This window comes from Neodiprion virginianus, chromosome 7 (assembly GCF_021901495.1).
Source record: "Neodiprion virginianus isolate iyNeoVirg1 chromosome 7, iyNeoVirg1.1, whole genome shotgun sequence".
Classification (NCBI taxonomy): Eukaryota; Metazoa; Arthropoda; class Insecta; order Hymenoptera; family Diprionidae; genus Neodiprion; species Neodiprion virginianus.
In genome coordinates this window covers 4,699,283-4,717,578 of record NC_060883.1, presented here as the reverse complement: position 1 = coordinate 4,717,578, position 18,296 = coordinate 4,699,283, and the positions used below count along the sequence as shown (strand labels likewise).

Sequence of the window (18,296 nt, the reverse complement as noted above, 5' to 3'; positions counted from 1 at the left end):
CATGTAACGTATACGTATTAAATTTTACTTTGAAAAATAGATATCGTTTACTTTGATATATCTAGACAGTGACATGTTTTATATGAGAAAATATGGATATGGGTATAATACAGTTTGAGGGATAATTGTACTCTATGGTTTGATAATTAATTGCCACATTGAGCATATAATATCTTGTGCTTGGATTGCGGTTTAATTCGATTATCACAAGTCACAATACGCTTCTTACAATTAGTCGGTAAGAAATTTAGAATTAGTGGGACTCTCCACAGTCTGACAGTCAGAATTCGGAACAATAGAATGAGTAAAAAAAAAAAAACCCAGCGGTAGTGAATGAAATTGAATTGTGCGATAAAAATGAGTGCGGTAAAATTGATATCTTAGGAAATTAATAACGCCAGCCAAGATAACGACAATTTTAGGCAAGGTTTTGTGATTAGAACGTTCGAAATGATTAATCTTCAGTGCTTTTGATCATGTACCTTATGGTGTTTTTATACGGTGAAAATGTAATTGTCGAAGAAAATTTTCTTGTACCTTATTTGCACAAATCTATTCTAACCCACTTTGACGGTAAAATTGTTTGCAGATTTTTCTCGAGCAATCTCTGGCATATCGTTTACGACGAACAGAACAATTCGACCATCGTTAAAATCGTATAAAAAAAGCGACAGCTTAATTATTTTTATCCAATTCTAATTATGTATACAGAACCTTTTCTCAAATTATCGATATATTGCTTTTACAGTGGATAACCTAATTTTTCAAACGTTTTCGATTATTCTTTTCCAAAACTTGATTCACGCTCTGACGAGCGCCATTCTTACCTAACCTAAAACGCGTGTCATTGCAGTGGCTGCAACGTTATAACACGTAAGAAGGCCTCTGCCTTGATATATATTCTTTTTGCATTTCGAAACGTTAAATTGAAAAGAATTTTCAATCACATTGCCGAAACCGAATTTCGTAATCTAGGTGTAACATGTCGACTCTAATGACAACTGTAATATTTCGGTAGTAGATTATAATATATGTATATATATATATTTGGTTTCGATGAAAAGTCAACCCTCAATAATGCATGTATCGAGAATAGTCGAACGAATTTTGGTAAGGATCGCGCATCCTGTGGCGATTTCTGGAACGTCGTCGTTGAGGAGCCGACGGTTTTTGATGTTCGTTGAACGAATTCGTCGAGCAATTGGGACACTTGTCCGTTTCATATCCGTGTTTTCCGCACCGGATGCAGATTAGCTGGTGATACTTTGGCCGAGGATGAGTTTTATTTTTCTCTTTTGAAATACTTCCCGACGTTTTCACCTCCATTAACGGCATTATTTTCACCGCAGCTTCGCCAGACGCCTGTTTTGCACCCTCCTTGTCATTATTCTCCGACGGTGCAGCCGCGATTTCATTTTCTGCGGTTCCTGATTCAGCCTCGGACGCCGTTTGCTCGTTCCTTTGCGCGGCCATTTTGTTTTCCTCTCGCGACGCCATTTCGTCGTCTTCCGCTAGCCCTGACGCCATTTTGTTGCTCTCTTGCGCCGCCATTTTGTCGTCCATTTGCACATCGTTCGGGGACAGCGGGGACTCGGTTAATTCGGTCAAATTGCACCAGATGGCGGGTATCTTATTATCGTCTTGACAGTTCTCGTCGGCTATTTCGGTTTGGGTGCCGACATCGCGTACGGAAATCGTTTCCGTCTGGCTCGCTACGTCTCGGTACTTTGGGTAGCCGGGAAAAAAGTCGCGTGGTGAACCGGCCGCTGCTCGTTCCAAAACCGCTTCTCGGACCTGGATCATCACCGAACTGAAGTACAACCAGAATCTTGGATTGTCTCGCACCACTTCCTGCAACGCTGCCCAGATGTCACCGTTTCTCGATTCTCTCGCTGCCGGGTCCATTTCCTTGCCCTCACCCTTCATGGTCGCCCGTTGCTTATAGATCTGGAAAACAAGGGGAATTTCCTTTTTTATGGTCACTAGAAAAATCTATCGTTTAAGAATAAGTGATGGGAAAATTAAATTTGAATAACAGTAATGCCCAAAACTTATCGATGAATCGTTTAAACACACTAAGAGAAATTTTTAGTTCCAGTTACCGCTCAGTCCTCGACTATTTTCATTTTTTAACACAGTCGAAACATATAGTTCTAAGTAGAAAATGAAAATTAGTTTTCTAGCCGTTACCGGAAAGTCTAGAATCCGTTACTATTCTTTCTCATTACGATCGCTGTTGCTAGATTTTCTTGGAACCGTTGCGAAAATTTAACGCTCGCGCAAGAATAAATTGACGTTAAAGCCTTGTTTAACTAAAAAAGTAGAGTAAACCTCAGAAACTGATTTTGCGTTGCAATGACCAAAAAAGGATCGACGATATCGCAAAATGGTTAGGCGTACCTCGTTTTTCGTAATTCCAACAATATTCAAACTGTTTTTTTAACGTTACCTGTTTTACTCAATTTTTCTAGTTACTGCGTCAAATGAAATTTTTCTCAGTGTGATTGGAGCGAGTTAAAGTCTTGAAAATGAACGCGCAATACTGATCACTACTAAGAATAATTGTTGAATAATAATTAAAGAATCGAAAAAAAAAATGAACGATGAACTTTTAGAAACGCTTACGAGTTTTAAATTATAATCTACCGAATCGAGTCGGTATAATTCATCTCTATAATGCGAATATCGAGTAATTTCACCACAGAGCTAAGAATATTCGTTATATCGCCGTTAAATACGTTTGTGCTTCGTTGTATCCCGCAGTGTTTACACATTTTCTCCCCGATTTTAACCAGACGTAACGAAAGTGTTTATGTTTCTAGCCATACAGTCGGTTTTTGCACACCTATAATAATACATTATACTCTATAATACGTAAGAATCGAAAATCGATCCACTTCGGAATTGACTCAAAATATTAATATCACAACTGATCTTTAGAATTCTAAATTTTCTTGAGAGCAATTTTTTATGTAATATTTGTACAAAGTGGTAAATTAATTATTGGAATACCTCGCGCGGAGATTGAAATCTGCAAAACTTAATCATAACTAACATGATAATAAAATTCGTTTCAAGTAATAACGATGTCAATATATGTTGTTGATAAAGTATTTAAACAAAAATTTGTATGACAAATCTCTGGTGGAATTTTTTAAATGTGATCTGTAAAATTGTAATATGAGTAGTAGAATTTTCAGAATCAAAAAATCAATTCACACTTACACGGGGCAAATTTGATTTTGGTGCTCGCTGTTGAAATTTCTCATTCAAACCATATAAACATAGTAAACTCTGGCAAAGTTGTTGTGCGACGGAATTAGCTTGGTTCGGTGTACTTTAACCGTCTAAATAACAGACGACGTCCTCTACGGTTAAGCAAAAGAAAAGAAAAACAATTATCCACGTACGATTTGGACGGTAAAAATACAATATCCAAATGAATTATAGAACTAGATATACTCGATTCGCACTACATAATTAATGATTAATTTAATAATTTTTTAAAGTGATTTTTATTTAGTTGAAATATAAATTAATGTAATAATTGTATAAGAAAAAGACGACGTATAATGTTTTGATAACGTTCATTCGTTCTTGATATATTCAAATGAATATAAAGAACAAACGTTTATCGGTTTATTATTCAACAGGTAAATTTGATGCGGCAAAGTGAAGCTAGATTGTGTGAAAAGAGAAAATCACGTGGCGAGGGGTCGAATTTAAGCCGACAAAAACAAGACGGGATAGACGCGAAAACAGATCGTGCGGAAATATGTGAAGAACTTGCCTTGATTCGAAGATAACACTTGAATTAACAAGGCTTCGATTTGATCTTCGAATAATCCTGAAGTTGATACCAAAGTTACAACGATGATTCAAACGAGCTGCATTATCTCACAATTACTGAGTCGGTGGTAGCACTCATCGAACGCAGTGAAGTGAGGCTCAGGTGACGAACTGATGACGAACGATAATTGTTGACGGATCGCACAACGAATTAGGAAACACGCGTGCCAATCGTCGCGCGGATCCGACGGAAAGTGGTCACTGGAGAATGCAAGATGTCGGACGGACAGCTGTTTCCTGTATTTGAGGGTGAGTATTTAATTTGATTTGATTGATTTATCATGCCTTTGGAAAAAATGATAAATTTACTGTTAAAAATTTCTGAATCGAACTTCCTACACTGTATTGAAAGTTTTATCAAGATCGCGCGTGAAGTTGTGGCACTATCTTTTACCGCGAACAGAAGCCTTTGGCCTACCCGAGGAAATATTATTATCACATATTTCTCCCCTCTCGAGATGAATTTCTACATCTGGCAAGCTTGGCGAGTTTCTGGATTTTAAGAGCTTTCAGTAAAGCCATATATCAATACGATCCGTGCACGGGGAGCCGAAATATACCATTTCTAATATATTGCCAACATCGACGAAATCGTCAGTTTGATCTCGAACTTTCGTCGATTTTAATACCTGGTTTTAAGACTAGATACGTGACATACGCTTGAACCGTACGATGCACGATCTCTTCGAGTGAATCGATTTTAGCACAAAAGATCGATCCGAACAAGATAGAAGTATTTTTTATATTCTTGGAAGATTCGAGAAATGACGTGCAGAACACCTCAAAATATATTCCATCGATAATCGAGAAATTAACGAAGCTGCTAAAACGTCATCATCAACGCTGAGAAAAATTTCATTTTCTTTTTTTCACCGAGCGGTAACTGGAACTAAAAATTTCTCTCAATGAACCACAGCAATCTGTCCGAAATGTAGATTATAAAGCGCAGGCTTGTCCCTTTTCGAAATATCATTTGGTATCAACACTACCAGTTTTTCAGGACTTTCATGCTGCATAGGCGTGAAGTTGCTTCGAATCGATCTCGAGTAAAGAGAATCGATACAAAATGTCCTTAATTACCAGCCAATAAATTGATTCTCAAAAGTAATCGACACAGATCGAGGCTCTGTAGGATTCATATTATGCGGTATACGATTATATTTCGTAAACAATCCGTGAGCTGCGTGAAATGCGATGCGAATCAGCCGACGGAGAGAATATCAGAGCCAGTGTTGTAAAGTCTTTCGAACAGGCTTGTTGGGGACAGAATTCAAATCTGATCGGCGTTACATATTTCGAGTCCCCCCTCCCCCCCCCATTCCTCGCCACAAAGTCACGTTGGCTTGTTTACACGCGATCAAAGTCATTGTGTAATTATTCTTCGTATCTTCGTATAAATGGTGTTTTCGCGAAATTATAACCGTTATTAGTTTCCAAAAAGCAACCTCAAACAGTCTGCCAAAAATTGGTGTGAGTACGGAGGCAAAGTTTTTCAAAAAAACAAACGAAGAATCCGCCGAAAGCTAAAAGACGCGAATCAGTAACGCCGACAGGTAAATCACAACATGTTGGTTGAATTAGTAAGTCGCGTTGATCTAAATTTATGATATTTGGTCGATAAATTCTGGATTATCTTTCACAGATGTGTGTGATTGATCAAAATTTTCAATATTTTACGTCAAGTTTCTGAAAATTCATTATAACCTCACAACAAACGACAATTGCTGTCAGCTTCGTTAACTGTGTCATTTTCCATATAGTTCTTCATGCCCGGGAGAGTTTACAGAAATTATTTACTTATTAACATCAATGAGCATCTACATTTTCAACGTATATAACTCGACGGGTATACCTTCTGTATAATTAGGTTCGCACGAGAAAGTACGTCGCTGAGCTTGGCATGCACTGTGTAACAAAGATCAATCCAGGGTACAAAGTGTGTAGCAAATCGGACGTCGTAACATCGACGTCAACATCGATGGCGGACAAATGTCAAGAGTCGATCAAAACTGCAGAATGTTACGAGTGTGTCGCAGGAATCGGTATGAACAAAGCAATACGTTTTGACGTGAAATATGTGTTAAGTACTGTCAATTTAGTATCATGTTTGACAGGCGCACGCAAGCATGCTATTGCCACTCTGATGTGGCTTTGACGAAGAAGCGTAGATCCGTCACCTACAGGAGTCGGCTGATACTGGCAAGGGTTGGAATATACAGAAAACTGGGCTCTCGTTGACCGACGCATTTCGTAAACTATTCGTCAACTGCGCCACACATGATGCAAACGATGTCAGCTGTTCTGTACAACAAATTAGCTGCCATACAGGTATTTGCTGTCTTTGTTGTCTACTTTTTTCGCCTTATTACCTCGTAAAGTCGATTGTGTTGTACTCCATGCGAGCTAGTCTAAGGTCTGTTCTTGTTTGGTTTCTGTTCATTCATTTATCATCATAGGTGAGCGAAATTTTTGTGTTATACAATGCAAATTATTGTTTAATATTGGAAAGTACCATGAAATCACTTGTTAACTGTTGATGATTTCAAAGCGCGTCGCCTCTTTTACCATCGTCGTAGAATCTGCCTGCCAGATTTATTCATGTGCATCAAAAGTGGTTTATGATATCGCTCTAGGAATCTTTGATACTTTTACACATTCAGAAGTTGAAGTCGAGTCTTTAGGCAAAATTGTAGCGATACCAATTTAACTGCAAAGTTTCATGTGCGTCGATTTCCATGTAATTAAATCTTGGTCGCTTCCTAGTAAAAGTTCATAAGATTGAAGATAATTCTAACATGTTTACTCTTGATGTTGTTTTGCTTTCAACGAACAAGTCTTGCGTTATGTAACGTTTATTATTTACTTATTGATTGTACCAGTAAACCCTACAGAGATATAAAAGTACTTGTACGTAGGATTGGGATACTATACAACTAGCTTACGTGCTAAGGAAAAGAGTTCGGTTCAATTTTATTATCCCGAAACATCTTTAACAAAGCTAACATACAATTTAATAACAGAAACGTCAAATTTTGAAGCGATATAACCATATAGATTTCTTACACAATACAAGGTTAGAAATTTTTTAACAACTGTTTGATGATAACCAGTTTTTCAATTTGGATTTCCCATGTTTAACACTAGATAGTGTTTTTAAATCATCGGGAAGACTATTATAGAGATTCATTCCTCTCGTATAACTATTTTTACCACCCACAGCCTTACATATCTGAGTAGAAAAATGTTTGTGTTTCTAGTAATACTGTTCGAGTACGAATACTTATTCTTCAATTCGTTATAATGAAAAGTGAGAAATTTCAATGCAAAAAGCTGATCCAAGTTAAGTGGCTAACTAAATTTTTTATTTCGTAGTGCCTGATTCAGAAACGAGATTCACTTGGAATTCCGATTGATAAACATTAATAAAAGAAACTCAACTCGGCGTTGATATCCAGATTCCATGATAAATGTTTCAATAATTAGGAAAACTTGGGTGGCTTGAAACTCTGCAAATAAGCTCGATCGTTAAAAACTTCGAGTATAAGAAGCGATATAAGTAGCACTGAGTGCTCGGTGCATTGAACGTAGTCAGGTGGATAAAGTCGAACTAACAAAGTATATCTTGCCTATCGTAATTGATCTTCCAGGATGCAAGGCAAGTAAAGCTTCGAACAAGCAAAGTTAGCAATACGAATCTTAGCACAAACTTGCATATTTCAAGAAAATGAATTGTTTCGATACAATGTAAACAACATAACTGGTCGCGGTGCTAATGTCATCTTTTGAACACTGATTTAATTCGTCTAATATAACGAGAGAAAGTGATGTTCGTGTGTTTCATAGTCGTGGGCCTAGAACCGAGTAAAAATATACAATTTAGTCATAATTATTACACTACTTTTAATTGGTTTAATGAACAGCGAAGCTCTCGATAAGGCTGGACGCAGAGCTAGTGATCTTGCAAAGTCTAAGTTTATGCTCAGGTAATCGGGTAAACTTGGTTCGACAATTAATAGCACCTTCGAACCAATTAAACGGTGCGATGATACCTCATCAAAATATGTTACAATACAATTTTTTTCATTTCAAAGGTGTCAATGTCTACCAAAAGTAGTTTATTCGTAAGACTAAGGACGAGTAACAAATAAATTTGTACAAAAAGTAGTGAAATCCCCCCTAAAAAGCACCTCTGGTGCAAAAACTTTTCGCAAATTGTTATTACTCACGAAAATACCTTCTCTGATAAAAAATTTATGCATAGAATCACTTCATGCAAAAAAAAAAAAAAAAAAAAAAATAAGTAAAATTCAAATATTATTACTGCCAAGTACGTGACTGTTGATTCACAATAAAAGCACGATGGAAACTTGACCCTTAGCTTCCACATCTCTCTAGAATCACACGGCTGCCACACTGAGGTCAGATCGACCCTAAATTTATACAACTACTGATGATCATTAAATATGAATAGCAAACAAAATAACTCTCATATTGATGAAAATACAGGAAATAAAATTAGCAAGTGGAACTTGGCGGGTGTTTTGTATGAAAATACCTTCTGGAATAAATCAAATTCTATCTAAAGACAGAATTCGCTTCGTACAAGTGTTATTATACTTTGAAACAGGACTGCCAAGTTTCACGTACTAATTTAATTTTTTTTTCTTTTTTTTTTGAATAATTGTCAATGTATGAATTATTTTGTTTTTAATTTTTACTTAATAATCATTATTTTAGTTGGATAAATTTAAGGTCGTTCTGACCCCAGTGTAGCAGCAGTGTAATTCCAGAGGGATGTGGAAGCTAAGGTTCAAGTTTCAACCATGCTTTTTATTGTGAATTAACAGACGTATACTTGGCAGTAGTATGTTATTTAAATCTTTGTTTGTATAAAGTGATTATACATTAGGGTGAGCCAAAGAAACTAACCTAACGAATTTATGGTCTTAAAAGTACCTATTTATTAAGAAAAAAATTCTCCCGTTGGGAAAAATGTCTTTAGCTCAATTTTAAAAGGTGTTACTTGCCATTATAAATTTACCATTTAAATAACACGGGATTTTTTTTTAGTATTTGACCCGGTTTCAGTCAGTAAAAATTTATAAAATACAGTATAAAAAAAGTTGAGCTGAATCTTTTTTTTTTTTTGCAAACATATATTCCTCGTCGAATCTCAAAGCTGATCACAATGTTTCAAGTATTTCAACTAGCTCAGGAATCACGAATTTCAAAATTTAATCATTCTGATTCTTGATTATTCGTACAGACACTAATTGTTATTAGCTAACGATTAGACTCTCCGTGACGGTGTAAAATCCAAATTGAAGGTAGTAATTTCTGCTATCTTCGAGGTGTTAAATGACTTCCTTAGCAAGTTGAGGGTATCGGTACCTACTTCCTGCCTCCGGAGAATCGGCGAAACTGATTCCGAGCTATAATTATCCTCCTCCCATGCAGAAGCGACACTTCCGCTTAACGAAGATGATTTCCTGCTGCGTTAAAGTCGCGGAATTCCAGTGAAACTCTTCTTTAAAAAGATGAAAATTTCATTGAAGATCAACTAATTTTATCTCGATTATAATTAGTCACTTTCACGGCTGATTGTCAGGAAAAAGTTTGCTCAAGTTTAACGCAGAGAGTTACAAGTTATTAGGTGTAACTTTCTTTATAATATGTATGGGGAATTCCATGCTGACCTAACCAACGTCCGAATCGCAAAATTTTTTACTTTGTTTAAAATTTTTTCTGCAATTTTCCCAACTCTGAAACAGTACGCTGAATTTTTTCCATTTTTTTTTTTTTTTTTTTATTCAATTTGTCAAGTGTGTATAAATTTTAAACTAAAATTTTTGAAAAGGAATTTACCGTTAAAAGTAGAATTGATTTCAGTAAGGTTATTTATCATTGAAAAGTAGAGCTTTAAAAATTATAAAATTGTCAACTGACTTCCTTCCTCATAGAAAATCACAAACTATCGAATTTTTAAGAAAAATTTCGTAATATTTAGTAACAAGTTTTAACATTTTTCCATTGGCTAAGAAAAAAAATAGTTGACTTTACTATGAATTGAACTTTGAGCTTGAATAACTTTGGAAGGAGTCGATTTATCAAAAAATGACAAGAGATACTTTTTGTAGAGTGTTCAATTTCCTATAAAAATCTGTACGAGTCATTCGGATTTGTTTATTGGTTTGTGAGCTACGAAATTCTTAATTATTTCAGAGGGGATTTCGAAGAAAAAATATATTGTCGATTTTTTTCAACCAGTCTAATATACTCGTACATAAATTTAAGAAAAATCGATGCCATCGAATCCCAGTATACGTACCATCGATTTTGGGTTACAGAGATTGTTTCGCAAGACGAACTTTGAATCATTCAAGAGATAGAATCTTGGAAGATACCTTACGCGTCTCACCCTGTAATATTTATGTATGGTACGTATGTAATACATATGTAATTATATATGCGCGTCTCTCTCTCGGCGTGTAATGCAATGCTGTAGAGACCCATAACGGGTTAAACTCATTATTATTCCGGGACTGGAGTGGCTAGGAAGCGATGTTTGGAATATTTTTCAAACTTGAGGCCCAAAATTCGTAATATGCACGAGACACACGTTGATATATGCATAAATATGTCAGGAACATGTCAAATAATTCTAACCGAAGATGCGCCTCGCTTCTATAGGCGAATGAATATACGGTATCAACCGACACTGATTATTATTATTATTATTATTATTATCATCCGTATCTGACAAAGATCAAATCTTCGTTCCAACTCCGAATAAACGCACCGCTTAAAGCGAGGGGGAAAATATACACGATATTTCTAAGTAGGAGAAAATTTGAATTAATTCAATTTGTAATTCAACTCGATTCTTTTTATTTCGATATCATTTATTTTTTTTTTTATTTTTTAATCCGGATAAAATTTTTTTTAACACAACGCAATTCACTTCAATTCATTCTTTCGTATTTCCTATTCATTTAAATTAATTTTTTTTATATCTTTTCACCGTAAACAGATAATTTTAACGCGTATCCAAACTAATTCTAAAATCGACTTGAGTCAATTTTTCCACGATTCGGTTATTTCTCAGTTCATTTCGAATAATTTTGCTAAATTCTCATTAACTCGGTTATTTAGCATTCATTTATTTATTCACACATTTAGCGTTTGATTATCATTTGTAAGCAAAAATATGGTTTTATAAAAAAAATAAATAAAAGAATAAGAAAAAGAAAAAGAAAAACATTAGACGAAAAGTATACGTGGTACATATTTTTTATTACTATATTTCGTTTTAAAAGCATCAAATCTATTATATATACACATAATATTAATAAGGAGAAAAGCAAAATTGGCTTTTTGCACACCAATGTTATCCTTAATTCAGGTGAATTATGATCGATTTACAAACCGATCCAAACATCGATTCAGCGAGTTGTTTTCCCCCTCGGCTTAATAGCGTTGCGTTAAAAAAAAAGGGATGAAAAAAAATGCGAGAATTAGTTATCGAGTATTCAAGTCTTATTATAAACTGCTTCGATTTGTTGCGATGACTCGACTCGGTCATTTTACTGCATCAATTTTTTATGGAAATATTTTCTACCCTCTGTCTCCACTGAGAGAAATTTTTATTTCCGGTTACCGTTCAGTTCTTAACTTTTAACGATACCTGTTTTACTGAATTTTTTTCAGTTACTGTAACAAATGGTAGTAAAAATCAAACATTGAGAAATAAGAGTGACTTTTGGAACGGAATTTATTGATCAATGTTAAGTTTTGGCGTAACTTGACGGAGACCTAAACTCGGCAATTCTATTAATTGATTGATTGATTGATTGATTGATCAGTGACCTGAATACCGTTCCGTATGGCAATTGGCCACCTGCGGTATTATTGTATGTGAGACGGAACTTATAACGTGCGAATTGAACTCGTTGATGTTGGATATAATTTGTCGTTTATCGGTCAAGCTGATGAAGATGGACTTTAATTGCGATTCTTGTTGTTCTGACTAATATAATAGATGGTAAAACCGATCGTCTATTCAAGTATCGTCCTGTTCCTTAATTCTCCGCGTTGTGAACGTATAATTTGACCCATTTTTTCGTATGGTGGAACAACGAATAGACGATTATATTCAAGAACTGCGTATCGTTGATAATATGCCGTATTTAACGCTTCGAGAGCGATTATTTGAGACACGGAGAGAGAATCATGGGATAATTGAATTAGGAACGCTCAGGTTATACGAGACGTTAAATTTATTCAAGGGTAGTTAATTATACTGTAACAGAAATCGTAGAGGACGTTATTTAGGCATATTATAGATGGCGTGTTGAAGAAACCGAAAACGAAGGGCGAGAAAATAAAATCGTACCGTACGTCATTTTATTCGTGATAAAAATTATCGGCTCGTATTTTTCATCGGCGAAGAATCGATACTGATTGGATATATTTTTAAAGAGATGTATACGTGTATATGGGGAATTCCATGTCAATTCTACCAATGATTTTCCCTCACTATTTTCGATTCGATTTACGATTTTTTTTTTTATAACATATTAAGGTCTTAAATAAGCACTCCTGAATTATTTCAGATTTTTCCCTCCAACCGTTAATTTTTTATGATTATTCAAACCCATCTAAAAATTTCGAAAATTTCTCAAAAATTTCATTCCTCATCTTGATGATTCTGACACCTGTCCCATTGTGGGATTAATTTTTTCTTGTATTATTTATTTTATTCAGCACTCTTAATACTTTGAACAAACGAAATATCATGTTTAAAAATACACCAAGATTTCTGTTTTCAAAATAAAATAAAATTAAAAAAAAAAAAAAAAAACATACTTTCCGTCGAGCAAATCAAAAACTGCGAGCATTAATTTTCGAACTGGATTGTTCATCGTATTTTTAGATCATCGTTTCAGCACGGTTTGAAAAACAATCTCGATTCAAGGCAGATCAAAATTTTCTTAAGAAAAAAAAAAAAATCGTTGTCGAAACGAAAATTATGAGCGAGAAAAAGGAAAAAAACTTTCACAATTACGGTAAGCTCTATGTAAACGAACAGAGATAGGCGGACTTTCGTCAAAATTCATCTGAGAAAGTGAAATACGTTGTGCCAAAAATATAATTCTCTCTTCTAACGAACGGGTCTGCCTCAATTTTCTAACCTCGGCAGGTAAAACGGACCGGTTAATTACGACGAGACTATTTCTCACGCAGTTTTAACAAGCTGAAATATAAACACTCCCGACTCTGCAGACAAGAATTTTAATCACCGGTTCACCTCAGTTTAAAAATTGTTTATATTAACGATGTTTGTCGAGGGTTCAAAGATCGCCGAATTACTTCTTACGTAGTTCCAAAGTTCATGAGCCATTTGAATGCGGGCTAACTCGAAAGTTTTGCCACTTTTTTTTTTTTATATATATAATAATATTCAGTTTTTTTTTTTTATTGAATAACGAGCTATTCTAATTTTTGTGCCAAATTTTGGCAAAGTCAAATACACATTTGATGAAAATTCCTTTCTTGGCGGAGAGTCGATAAGTTTTTTCGAATGGAAGATCGGAAAATTCGAATTGATTGGTAGAAGTATTCACAAAAAAAAAAGAAATAAAAATAAGCTCGCCCTTTTACGAAAAGCGCTTCTAATCTAACGGAGCGAGATTTATTTTCAGTTTTTTACCGATTTGTGCCAGTTTTCTCATATTTTTTTACAGCACTGGATTAATTTTCGATGTATAAATTTCCTGGCGGAGAGTTGATAAGTATTTTGGATTGAAATTTAATCTAGGGCGGTAAAAAAAAAAAAAATAATAAATAAATTGGAAAACTAGCATCGATCGGTAGAAAACTGAACAAAATCTCGCACCTTTAGGTTAAAGACGCGAGTTGTTTATTTATTTATTTTTTTTTCATTCGATCTGCTACCAATCGATGCCGCAGTTTTCTCATGTTTATCACCGCCCTGGATTAATTTTCCATTCAAAAAACTCATCAACTCTCTGCCGGGAAAGGAATTTTTTCAAAAAAAGACATACAATTTCCAAAATTTGACGGGTAAATTAGAATAGCTCGGTGTCAGATTTCAAGAAAAACATTAACAAGTTTCGTCAATATTTAGACATCAGGGAATATTTTTGTAAAAAAAGAAGCAAAAAATAAATAAATAAATAAATAAACCAGAAGTGCCAGAAATTTTGGCTCAGTCCGAGTTAAAACGACTCGTGAGTGACGAGTAAATGGAATTTTTATTATTTTTATCAAATGTATATGTGAATATAATACATTTACAAAACGGATCGGATCGGGTTTGGAACTAATTGGCCAAGACCAAGGAATCAGGATTAAGTAGATGAAATTTCTTTCCGCTAGTCGCTACCAGCCGCAAATAAACCTCACCTAATATCTCAACCTTTTACCTGAAACTTAAGTCAACCCTGGGCTTAGAGTGAACCCTAAATATCCTATAAAACGGTACAATGTTTATCCCGTGTGGATAAACATTAAGTTAATTAATTCGAGCATCGTCCCGCGGGCTTTGTTTAATTGAAATTTGGAGAAAACTTATTTTGCCACGGTTCAAAAGGTCAGGTTCACTTTTTTTTTTCAGTTCCTCGATAAGCTTTTTCAGTAAGGAAAATAAAAAAACAAATACTCTACGTTAATTGACACGGGTTTGATTTTCGAATTATAAAAACACTTGTTCACTGCGTATTTATTATTTCTTCGAGTCGAGTCTCACACTGAGTAAAATTTCATTTGTTACAGTAACTAGAAAAATTGATTAAAACAGGCATAGTTTAAAAATAAAAACTGTTGGAATTAGGAAAAACGAGATACGCGTAAACATTTTGCGCTATCGACGTTGAGAAAATTTTCCACAACGTTTTGTGCTTATAAATTTTTCAGAAATTTGTGATTTGGATTTATTCCTCATTCGAAAAACTTGATATATTTGTATGTAATAAAAATGTATTGATTTTAATATTAACGAGACGATTTAACTCGATTTCATTTGACTACAATTCAGTCTTATCGTACAAAATAAAATTCCGTTCAACAGACGAGAAACAAAAAAAAAGATAAAAAATGTTATCTTCTAATTCGAGCAAATAAATATTTCAGTAGCTTCTTATTCGATTGTTTATCCAGATTTTTCAGAAACTTTGAACACGTGTTTTTCATAAATTGATTAAAAAAAGGAAGAAAGAGTTCTTCATCTTTTTTTTTTTTTTTTCCCCACATTGACAATAATTCTCGTCTTTTACCGTGTTTTATTGTCATTTAATTGAAAGTGCACACGTACCGTTGATATGCGAAGCGATTAATCGCTTGAAATTTCGCAAGAGTGCACATTTTTGATGGATTGAGACGCAGGGTTTTTCTCGATCAGCGATCGTCGATCTTCTGCCGCTGACGTTTTGTAACAATTTGTAGATCCTTACTGTACTTGAATCTGATAATTTTTGTGCGAATCAATTTTTATTTATTTATTTTTTTTTTTCATACATTCACTCTTATGCATGCCTACAGCTGCTTTTATCAAATCTGGCAGGTTGTATATTCGTAAAATTATGCAAGAAACGAAAGAGAGAGAGAGAGAGAGAGACAGAGAAAAGAATAAATTCTCCTCGCCAGTTTCTGTATCCAAACTTTTCTTCCATCAGTTTAACAAATCTCTTCTTGTCCACGATTCGGTTTCACGTTGTTTTTTTTTTTTTTATCCCTTCCACGTGCGTGTGCTTCTTTTTTCTCCAAAGATTAATATTCCCATGCATCAAGCTGTTTGATTGTTCAATCTGATTTATCTATCATTTTGTGTATCCAATCTCTGCTTTGCATTTAACAAATTAGTCGACGTCATTTTTTTTCTTTCTGACGATTGCGCTAAACTCTATATTTAGAAAAAATTTCGTTGGAAAAGTTATGAAAGATTGATTATATTCAGTTTTTTCCGGTGTCTACTTTTTATTTTTATTTGTTTATTTATTTATTTATTTTTTTCTCTACAAATATTATGCATTCGCACGTATGAATTATTCTTACGTTGAATTTTCGTAATCTCCGAATTTCAGTATAATTGAAACAATCGTTGAGCGTCGATATAAATTGATAATATTCGAACACTTCGTGATAAAAAAAAAAAAAAAAAAAAAAAACGAATCAAGTTATTAATATTAAATATTCTACTAATTCCTCCGGATGCGCTAAGCAGCTGATAACAATTCATAAGGAATTCTGTAGATTGAGAAAATGAAAAAATAGTTCCATCCAAGATAACATTTATTTTAATAGTCTTCAGAAATAAAAAAAAAAATCTCAAATTCTGACAGCAAAATTGATTAAATATCAAATAAACTTTTCTTCTTACAAGTAACTAACCATACTAAAATATTACGTCAAATAATTAACTATTGGAATAAATATCCTTTTGGATTCAGCACTGAGAGAAATTTTTATTTCCGGTTACCGCTCGGTCCTTAATTATTTTCATTTTTTACCACAATCGAAAAATATAGTTCCAGATAGAAAATGAAAATACCCCGTTTTTCGTAATTCCAACAATATTCAAACAGTTTTTTTTTAACTATACCTGTTTTACTCAATTTTCTAGCTACTGTAACAAATGAAATTTTTCTCAGTGAGTTTTTTTTTTTTTTTTTTCTTCTAGCGTGCCTTAAATAAAAAAGTAAGAAGAAAAAGAAAATGTTTTCGCTTTACACACCTAATTTGCATGATATTGCTCTGCAGTGCATGCGGACTTTGAAAGAGTCGTAGCTGTCTACTTGTAGTGGTATACAAACATGCATACATACACCTTACACCGTGATGAGAATACAATTGAAGAAAAAATATTCGAAAGTATACGTACAATAAATGTGTTTAGAAATTGAATTCGGCGCACGTTTTGCTATAGAAGAAAAAGGAAAAAAAAAAGTGATTTTTCACATAACATGCTTATTTGCCTCGCGCAATTCGCTGTGATTAATTTATAAATCGAATATTGAATATCGATTGTTCGTCAGGATTGCGGAGAGATTCTTAGCCCGCATATTTTCCGCTCGAACGCGGCACAGACGTATTTTCAAGATGCATCGTTGGGCTGTAAATGAGGCGCGAACTTAATTCAAGGAGTCTGCAAACTGCAGATATTCAACAGCGCTGTGATATAAATAAACTATTTATTATATCGAATAGCCGTTCATATTTCGTCCGCCATCTTACCGCGAACTTAGGCTTGGACGTGTGAGATTATACAGTTTACCTATTCGCAGAATGTTTACTGTCACTGTAAATGACGAAGCTTTTTCACCCCCAGGCTAATATCATTCAAATTTTCTCTCGCATCTTCCTATATAAGGTCATGTAGCACTCGTACCCTTACCGACCGAGCAATCTCACCCTCCCTTTTTTGTCCCGTATTAAATAAACAAACGAACTGAAAGCTTTCAAATTTCGAACATTCGCAACGTCGAAATTTGAACCCTTTCCGTTCGTCCGTTTATTAATATCGGAAGAAAAATGGTGAGTTTGCTTGGTCGGTAAGAGTAGGAATTCTATATGACCTTAAAGATGTATTTAACTCTCGGTCTATGCTTAAAGAAGAACTGTAAAGGCAGAAATATCTTATAACGAAGGTTTGAATGTGCCACTGAAGTTAATCGAGTTTAATTTTGTTTAAACAAAATGAAGAAACAATAAAAAAACTGTTGATCTCCTGACGTTATACCAACAAATTTAGTAAGTATACGGGTCGCACTTTTATGCGTTTCTTTTTGGATATCGTTAATTCTTATAGGCAGTAATTTGAATGTAAACAGCAAAATTTTTGTGCAAAATGAACAAACAAGTTTGACAACTACGTAGTCGTACAAAATAGTTACATTTCACTACAATTGTCTGGTAACTGTGAAGAAACGAATTCTTTTCTCTTCCAAGTGTGGAATATAGCGTGTAAAGTATCGTTCAGCATTCTCTCGGCGAATAAATTTTGTCAGCACACTCGAAAATTGAATGAACGATGGTCTGACAATAATTGCCGGGAAGTGCGACCGAATAATCGATCACTTCGGACAAGTCATTCGTCTTTTAGATTCGTCAGAATGTGAAACAGCGTTATTTTACATTAACGGCTTGAATTAAAGCGTAATTTTTTTCTCTCTTCATACTTAGTATACATACTTCATTCGGGTAAATTAGTTCGCATTCGTATATCACTCGTTTTATCATTCTCTACCCATCTGACGCTCATATATTACACCGATTAAAACTGGGTACGATGTACGAGAAACTTTAGAGAATAATGTCACACTTATTTACAATTTTATAATTGTTTAGAAATTATTTACAGAGAGAAACGAATTGTCATGTTCACAGTATCGTTAATAAATATTAGTAAGAAATTTTCTGGACTTGCCGAT

The 18,296-nt window shown here is 34.4% G+C and overlaps 1 protein-coding gene across 2 annotated transcripts; it reads right to left on the bottom strand.

The window, feature by feature from the left end:
- LOC124309232 (uncharacterized) lies at positions 1-3,855 on the bottom strand. 2 transcript variants are annotated; one of them, XM_046772660.1, is made up of 2 exons: positions 3,791-3,855; positions 1-1,947 (listed from the first exon to the last, which is right to left on the bottom strand). In XM_046772660.1, exon 2 carries the CDS (start codon positions 1,924-1,926, stop codon positions 1,072-1,074), a length of 855 nt encoding a protein of 284 aa, XP_046628616.1. In that variant the 5' UTR covers positions 1,927-1,947; positions 3,791-3,855; the 3' UTR covers positions 1-1,071. The 2 variants fall into 2 exon arrangements, with proteins under 2 accessions (XP_046628616.1, XP_046628617.1); XM_046772661.1 differs by lacking the exon at positions 3,791-3,855 and adding an exon at positions 3,226-3,377.
- Positions 3,856-18,296: the final 14,441 nt, after the last annotated feature.

Coding starts and splice junctions, on each gene's coding strand:
- LOC124309232 (XM_046772660.1), bottom strand. CDS start 1,926: ATGAAGGGTGAGGGCAAGGAAATGGACCCGGCAGCGAGAGAATCGAGA.